This window comes from Cetorhinus maximus, unplaced genomic scaffold, assembly GCF_964194155.1.
Source record: "Cetorhinus maximus unplaced genomic scaffold, sCetMax3.hap1.1 HAP1_SCAFFOLD_3524, whole genome shotgun sequence".
Lineage (NCBI taxonomy): Eukaryota > Metazoa > Chordata > Chondrichthyes > Lamniformes > Cetorhinidae > Cetorhinus > Cetorhinus maximus.
The window spans coordinates 17501-26511 of NW_027599434.1; the positions used below are offsets into that span (position 1 = coordinate 17501).

At 45.7% G+C, this 9011-nt stretch overlaps 1 protein-coding gene across 1 annotated transcript in view; it reads left to right on the plus strand.

The window, feature by feature from the left end:
• The window catches only part of LOC144678060 (alpha-2-macroglobulin), a 26337-nt gene extending 17434 nt beyond the window's left edge, over positions 1-8903 (plus strand). The window contains exons 10-12 of the mRNA XM_078537984.1: positions 1716-1825; positions 6353-6514; positions 8628-8903. Coding sequence (XP_078394110.1) covers positions 1716-1825; positions 6353-6514; positions 8628-8903 — 548 coding nt within the window. The remainder of the gene's footprint in view (positions 1-1715; positions 1826-6352; positions 6515-8627) is intronic.
• Positions 8904-9011: the final 108 nt, after the last annotated feature.

The window sequence follows — 9011 nt, forward strand, 5'->3', positions numbered from 1 at the left end:
CGTAACCCTAACCCTAACCCTCACACCCTAACCCCTAACCCCAAACCCTAACCCTAACCCCAAACCCCTAACCCCTAACCCTAACCCTCACACCCTAACCTCAAACCCTAACCCTCACACCCTAACCCCTAACCCCAAACCCTAACCCTAACCCCAAACCCCTAACCCCTAACCCTAACCGTCACACCCTAAACCCTAACCCTAACCCTAACCCTAACACCTAACCCTCACACCCTAACCCCTAACCCTCACACCCTAACCCCTAACCCCTAACCCTAACCCTAACCCTAACCACTAACCCTAACCCTCACACCCTAACCCCAAACCCTAACCCTAACACCTAACCCTAACCCCTAACCCTAACCCCTAACCCTAACCCTCACACCCTAACCCCTAACCCTAACCCTCACACCCTAACCCCTAACTCCTAACCCTCACACCCTAACCCCTAACACCTAACCCTAACCCTAACCCTAACCCTCACACCCTAACCCCTAACCCTAACCCTCACACCCTAACCCCAAACCCCTAACCCTCACCCCTAACCCCTAACCCTAACACTAACCCTAACCCCTAACGCCTAACCCTAACCCTCACCCCTAACCCCAAACCCCTAACCCTCACCCCTAACCCCTAACCCCTAACCCTCACCCCTAACCCCTAACCCTAACCCTCACACCCTAACCCCAAACCCCTAACCCTCACCCCTAACCCCTAACCCCTAACCCTCACCCCTAACCCCTAACCCCTAACCCTAACCCTAACCCCTAACCCCTAACCCTAACCCTAACCCCTAACCCCTAACCCTAACCCCTAACCCTTCATGCACACTGTGTTCTGCAGGAGGAGGGGTACAGATGAGAGGATCTGTTCAGATCCACATCCTCAACTCCTACCCCCATCAATACCTCTCCCTCTGGGTTTCGGAGAGTTACCCCCTGCCTTTGACTCTCTCTCTCTGTTTCTGTCTCTCTCTCTCTCTCTCCTTGTATTTCTGCTCAATTCTCACTATTCCTCAGCCTTTCCCTTATCTCTCGTCCTCGGTCTCTCTCCCTTTGAAACAATGTCCGTGTCACACTCTCTGTCCCTGGTTATGTTTCTCTCTCCCTGACCCCTCTTTCTCTGCCTCACTCTCTCTCTCTCTCTCTCCATATCTCTTACTGTTTTTCACACACTCTCTCCGCCTGTCTCTCTCCCATTCTGCCTGTCTCTCTCTGTCTCTCTGCCTGTCGTTCTCTCTCCCATTCTGCCTGTCTCTCTCTGTCTCTCTGCCTGTCATTCTCTCTCCCATTCTGCCTGTCTGTCTCTGTCTCTCTGCCTGTTGTTCTCTCTCCCATTCTGCCTGTCTGTCTCTGTCTCTCTGCCTGTCGTTCTCTCTCCCATTCTGCCTGTCTGTCTCTGTCTCTCTGCCTGTCGTTCTCTCTCCCACTCTGCCTGTCTCTCTCGGACTCTCACTGTCTCTCTGTGTCTCTGCCCCTGTATCTGTCCATCAGCCATTCTCCCTCTCTATCACGCGCTCTCCCTCCCTCCATCTCTCGCTCTCTGTCTATCTCTCCACCTCCCCCCCATCGCTGGCTCTCTTTATCTAATGAAGGCTTTCCCTTTCCTGCTCTCCGCATTAGGGGACATCTCTATTTGTCTCTGTCCCTCTGCCTCTCTCCTTCCGGCCATCGCTACAGCGTCCACTGAACAACCTGTCTCTCCTTCCCTCCCAGGGATCCCGATGCAAGCGTTTGCAGAGACAGAAGTCACCTCAGATATAACACGGATCAAGTTCAAAGACGAGGAAAAATACTTCAAGACAGGACTCCCCTACACAGGACAGGTACAATCAGTAAATGGAGAATTCATTTACACGGGGTACAGAGTGTATATAGAGGGTTAAAATCTCCTACACACACACACTGTGTAATATGTACAGGGTTAAACTCTCCGACACACACACTGTGTAATATATACAGGGTTAAACTCTCCTACACACACACTGTGTAATATATACAGGGTTACACTCTCCATCACACACACTGTGTAATATATACAGAGTTACACTCTCCTACACACACACTGTGTAATATATACAGGGTTAAACTCTCCGACACACACACTGTGTAATATATACAGGGTTAAAATCTCCTACACACACACTGTGTAATATATACAGGGTTACACTCTCCGACACACACACTGTGTAATATATACAGGGTTACACTCTCCTACACACACACTGTGTAATATATACAGGGTTACACTCTCCTACACACACACTGTGTAATATATACAGGGTTAAACTCTCCGACACACACACTGTGTAATATATACAGGGTTAAACTCTCCGACACACACACTGTGTAATATATACAGGGTCAAACACTCCTACACACACACTGTGTAATATATACAGGGTTAAACTCTCCTACACACACACTGTGTAATGTATACAGGGTTAAACTCTCCTACACACACACTGCGTAATATATACAGGGTTATACTCTCCTACACACACACTGTGTAATATATACAGGGTTAAACTCTCCTACACACACACACTGTGTAATATATACAGGGTTACACTCTCCTACACGCACACTGTGTAATATATACAGGGTTAAACTCTCCTACACACACACACTATGTAATATATACAGGGTTACACTCTCCTACACACACACTGTGTAATATATACAGGGTTAAACTCTCCTACACACACACTGTGTCATATATACAGGGTTAAACTCTCCTACACACACACACTGTGTAATATATACAGGGTTAAACTCTCCGACACACACACTGTGTAATATATACAGGGTTAAACTCTCCTACACACACACACTGTGTAATATATACAGGGTTAAACTCTCCTACACACACTGTGTAATATATACAGGGTTAAACTCTCCTACACACACACACTGTGTAATATATACAGGGTTAAACTCTCCGACACACTCACTGTGTAATATATACAGGGTTAAACTCTCCTACACACACACTGTGTAATATATACAGGGTTAAACTCTCCTACACACACACTGTGTAATATATACACGGTTAAACTCTCCTACACACACACTGTGTAATATATACAGGGTTAAACTCTCCTACACACACACTGTGTAATATATACAGGGTTAAACTCTCCGACACACACACTGTGTAATATATACAGGGTTAAACTCTCCGACACACACACTGTGTAATATATACAGGGTTAAACTCTCCTACACACACTGTGTAATATATACAGGGTTAAACTCTCCGACACACACACTGTGTAATATAAACACGGTTAAACTCTCGTACACACACATTGTGTAATATATACAGAGTTACACTCTCCGACACATACACTGTGTAATATATACAGGGTTAAACTCTCCTACACACACACTGTGTAATATATACAGGGTTAAACTCTCCGACACACACTCTGTGTAATATATACACGGTTAAACTCTCCTACACACACACTGTGTAATATATACAGGGTTAAACTCTCCGACACACACATTGTGTAATATATACAGGGTTAAACTCTCCGACACACACACTGTGTAATACGTACAGGGTTAAACTCTCCTACACACACACTGTGTAATATATACAGGGTTAAACTCTCCTACACACACACTGTGTAATATATACAGGGTTAAACTCTCCGACACACACACTGTATAATATATACAGGGTTAAACTCTCCTACACACACACTGTGTAATATATACAGGGTTAAACTCTCCTACACACACACTGTGTAATATATACAGGGTTAAACTCTCCTACACACACACTGTGTAATATATACAGGGTTACACTCTCCTACACACACACTGTGTAATATATACAGGGTTACACTCTCCTACACACACACTGTGTAATATATACAGGGTTAAACTCTCCGACACACACACTGTGTAATATATACAGGGTTAAACTCTCCGACACACACACTGTGTAATATATACAGGGTCAAACACTCCTACACACACACTCTGTAATATATACAGGGTTAAACTCTCCCACACACACTGTGTAATGTATACAGGGTTAAACTCTCCTACACACACATTGCGTAATATATACAGGTTTATACTCTCCTACACACACACTGTGTAATATATACAGGGTTAAACTCTCCTACACACACACACTGTGTAATATATACAGGGTTACACTCTCCTACACGCACACTGTGTAATATATACAGGGTTAAACTCTCCTACACACACACACTATGTAATATATACAGGGTTACACTCTCCTACACACACACTGTGTAATATATACAGGGTTAAACTCTCCTACACACACACTGTGTCATATATACAGGGTTAAACTCTCCTACACACACACACTGTGTAATATATACAGGGTTAAACTCTCCGACACACACACTGTGTAATATATACAGGGTTAAACTCTCCTACACACACACACTGTGTAATATATACAGGGTTAAACTCTCCTACACACACACTGTGTAATATATACAGGGTTAAACTCTCCTACACACACACACTGTGTAATATATACAGGGTTAAACTCTCCGACACACTCACTGTGTAATATATACAGGGTTAAACTCTCCTACACACACACTGTGTAATATATACAGGGTTAAACTCTCCTACACACACACTGTGTAATATATACACGGTTAAACTCTCCTACACACACACTGTGTAATATATACAGGGTTAAACTCTCCTACACACACACTGTGTAATATATACAGGGTTAAACTCTCCGACACACACACTGTGTAATATATACAGGGTTAAAATCTCCTACACACACACACTGTGTAATATGTACAGGGTTAAACTCTCCGACACACACACTGTGTAATATATACAGGGTTAAACTCTCCTACACACCCTGTGTAATATATACAGGGTTAAACTCTCCGACACACACACTGTGTAATATATACACGGTTAAACTCTCGTACACACACATTGTGTAATATATACAGAGTTACACTCTCCGACACACACGCTGTGTAATATATACAGGGTTAAACTCTCCTACACACACACTGTGTAATATATACAGGGTTAAACTCTCCGACACACACTCTGTGTTATATATACACGGTTAAACTCTCCTACACACACACTGTGTAATATATACAGGGTTACACTCTCCTACACACACACTGTGTAATATATACAGGGTTAAACTCTCCGACACACACAATGTGTAATATATACAGGGTTAAACTCTCCGACACACACACTGTGTAATATATACAGGGTCAAACACTCCTACACACACACTGTGTAATATATACAGGGTTAAACTCTCCTACACACACACTGTGTAATGTATACAGGGTTAAACTCTCCTACACACACACTGCGTAATATATACAGGGTTATACTCTCCTACACACACACTGTGTAATATATACAGGGTTAAACTCTCCTACACACACACTGTGTAATATATACAGGGTTAAACTCTCCTACACACACACACTGTGTAATATATACAGGGTTAAACTCTCCGACACACACTGTGTAATATATACAGGGTTAAACTCTCCTACACACACACTGTGTAATATATACAGGGTTAAACTCTCCTACACACAGACTGTGTAATTTATACAGGGTTAAACTCTCCTACACACACACTGTGTAATATATACAGGGTTAAACTCTCCGACACACACACTGTGTAATATATACAGGGTTAAACTCTCCTACACACACACTGTGTAATATATACAGGGTTACACTCTCCGACACACACACTGTGTAATATATACAGGGTCAAACACTCCTACACACACACTGTGTAATATATACAGGGTTAAACCCTCCTACACACACACTGTGTAATGTATACAGGGTTAAACTCTCCTACACACACACTGCGTAATATATACAGGGTTATACTCTCCTACACACACACTGTGTAATATATACAGGGTTAAACTCTCCTACACACTCACTGTGTAATATATACAGGGTTAAACTCTCCTACACACACACACTGTGTAATATATACAGGGTTAAACTCTCCGACACACACTGTGTAATATATACAGGGTTAAACTCTCCTACACACACACTGTGTAATATATACAGGGTTAAACTCTCCTACACACACACTGTGTAATATATACAGGGTTACACTCCCCGACACACACACTGTGTAATATATACAGGGTTAAACTCTCCTACACACACACTGTGTAATATATACAGGGTTAAACTCTCCTACACACACACTGTCTAATATATACAGGGTTACACTCCCCGACACACACACTGTGTAATATATACAGGGTTAAACTCTACTCCCTCTGTCCCCTTTCATTAACCAAACTGTTCTTCCTACATAGATTCAACTGGAATATTCCACGGGGAGCCCTTTATCTAACGCCACCATTTACCTGTTTAACACTCTGAGCCCCGGAGCTACGAAAGTGATCACAGACGATCTTGGGATCGCGAGATTCTCCCTGAACACATCGTCCTGGGGATCCACACCCATCTCCTTCACGGTGAGTGTCTGGGCTGGAACAAGGGGACATTGCTGGTTAGGCTAGTACTGAGGGAGGGGGCGAAGGAGAGGCCGGGGTTAGAGAGGGTGGTAGGTTGTGAGTGGGGATTGAGAGGGTGTTTATAGAGGGTATTAGGGAGTGAGTGGGGATTGAAAGGGGGTTTATAGAGGGTATTAGGGAGTGAGTGGGGATTGAAAGGGGGTTTATAGAGGGTATTAGGGAGTGAGTGGGGATTGAGAGGGGGATTTATAGAGGGTATTAGGGAGTGAGTGGGGATTGAGAGGGGGTTTATAGAGGGTATTAGGGAGTGAGTGGGGATTGAAAGGGGGTTTATAGAGGGTATTAGGGAGTGAGTGGGGATTGAGAGGGGGTTTATAGAGGGTATTAGGGAGTGAGTGGGGGTTGAGAGGGGGTTTATAGAGGGTATTAGGGACAGAGTGGGGATTGAGAGGGGGATTTATAGAGGGTATTAGGGAGTGAGTGGGGATTGAGAGGGGGTTTATAGAGGGTATTAGGGACTGAGTGGGGATTGAGAGGGGGGTTTATAGAGGGTATTAGGGAGTGAGTGGGGATTGAGAGGGGGTTTATAGAGGGTATTAGGGACTGAGTGGGGATTGAGTAGGGGTTTATAGAGGGTATTAGGGAGTGAGTGGGGATTGAGAGGGGGTTTATAGAGGGTATTAGGGAGTGAGTGGGGATTGAGAGGGGGTTTATAGAGGGTATTAGGGAGTGAGTGGGGATTGAGAGGTGGTTTATAGAGGGTATTAGGGAGTGAGTGGGGATTGAAAGGGGGTTTATAGAGGGTATTAGGGAGTGAGTGGGGATTGAGAGGGGGTTTATAGAGGGTATTAGGGACAGAGTGGGGATTGAGAGGGGTTTTATAGAGGGTATTAGGGACAGAGTGGGGATTGAGAGGGGGATTTATAGAGGGTATTAGGGAGTGAGTGGGGATTCAGAGGGGGTTTATAGAGGGTATTAGGGAGTGAGTGGGGGTTGAGAGGAGGTTTATAGAGGGTATTAGGGAGTGAGTGGGGATTGAGAGGGGGTTTATAGAGGGTATTAGGGAGTGAGTGGGGATTGAGAGGGGGTTTATCGAGGGTATTAGGGACTGAGTGGGGATTGAGTGGGGGTTTATAGAGGGTATTAGGGAGTGAGTGGGGATTGAGAGGGGAGTTTATAGAGGGTATTAGGGAGTGAGTGGGGATTAAGAGGGGGTTTATAGATGGTATTAGGGAGTGAGTGGGAATTGAGAGGAGGTTTATAGAGGGTATTAGGGAGTGAGTGGGGGTTGAGAGGGGGGTTTATAGAGGGTATTAGGGACTGAGTGGGGATTGAGAGGGGGATTTATAGATGGTATTAGGGAGTGAGTGGGGATTGAGAGGAGGTTTATAGAGGGTATTAGGGAGTGAGTGGGGATTGAGAGGGGTTTTATAGAGGGTATTAGGGAGTGAGTGGGGATTGAGAGGGGGTTTATAGAGGGTATTAGGGAGTGAGTGGGGATTGAGAGGGGGTTTATAGAGGGTATTAGGGAGTGAGTGGGGATTGAGAGGGGGTTTATCGAGGGTATTAGGGAGTGAGTGGGGATTGAGAGGGGGTTTATAGAGGGTATTAGGGAGTGAGTGGGGATTGAGAGGGGCTTTATAGAGGGTATTAGGGAGTGAGTGGGGATTGAGTGGGGGTTTATAGAGGGTATTAGGGAGTGAGTGGGGATTGAGAGGGGCTTTATAGAGGGTATTAGGGACAGAGTGGGGATTGAGAGGGGGTTTATAGAGGGTATTAGGGAGTGAGTGGGGATTGAGAGGGGGTTTATAGAGGGTATTAGGGAGTGAGTGGGGATTGAGAGGGGGTTTATAGAGGGTATTAGGGAGTGAGTGGGGATTGAGAGGGGGTTTATAGAGGGTATTAGGGAGTGAGTGGGGATTGAGAGGGGGTTTATAGAGGGTATTAGGGACTGAGTGGGGATTGAGAGGGGGTTTATAGAGGGTATTAGGGAGTGAGGGTGGATTGAGGGGGGGGTTTATAGAGGGGATTGTGTCAGCTGTTTGCGGAGTGAGTCTGGACCTTGCTGACCTCTCTCTCTCTCTCTCTCTCTCTCCCTCTCTCTCTCCGCCAGGCCATCTACCAGGCGTCTCACCAGGACTACCGGTACCGGAGTTCCCTACCCCACCACGAGGCAGCTCAGCTCCTGGCTCTGCCTTTCTACTCCAGATCCAGGAGCTACCTGTCCATCAGGAAGGATACCCAGGCGCTGCCCTGCTACTCCCAGCTGGAGGTGTCCGTCTACTACATCATCCAGGCCCAGCTCCCCCCGGGAACGCAGACCCTGGACATCTTCTACCTGGTGAGGACCCGCGTGGCTGATCCGGGAGCGACCGCTCCGGCCCCTTGACCGCTTGACCGCCCCTGACCCTGCCCTCTGACCTGTGACCCTCTCCCCCGCTCTGAATGACCACTCTCTCTCTCTCTCTCTCTCTCTCTCTCTGTCCCTCCCAGGTCA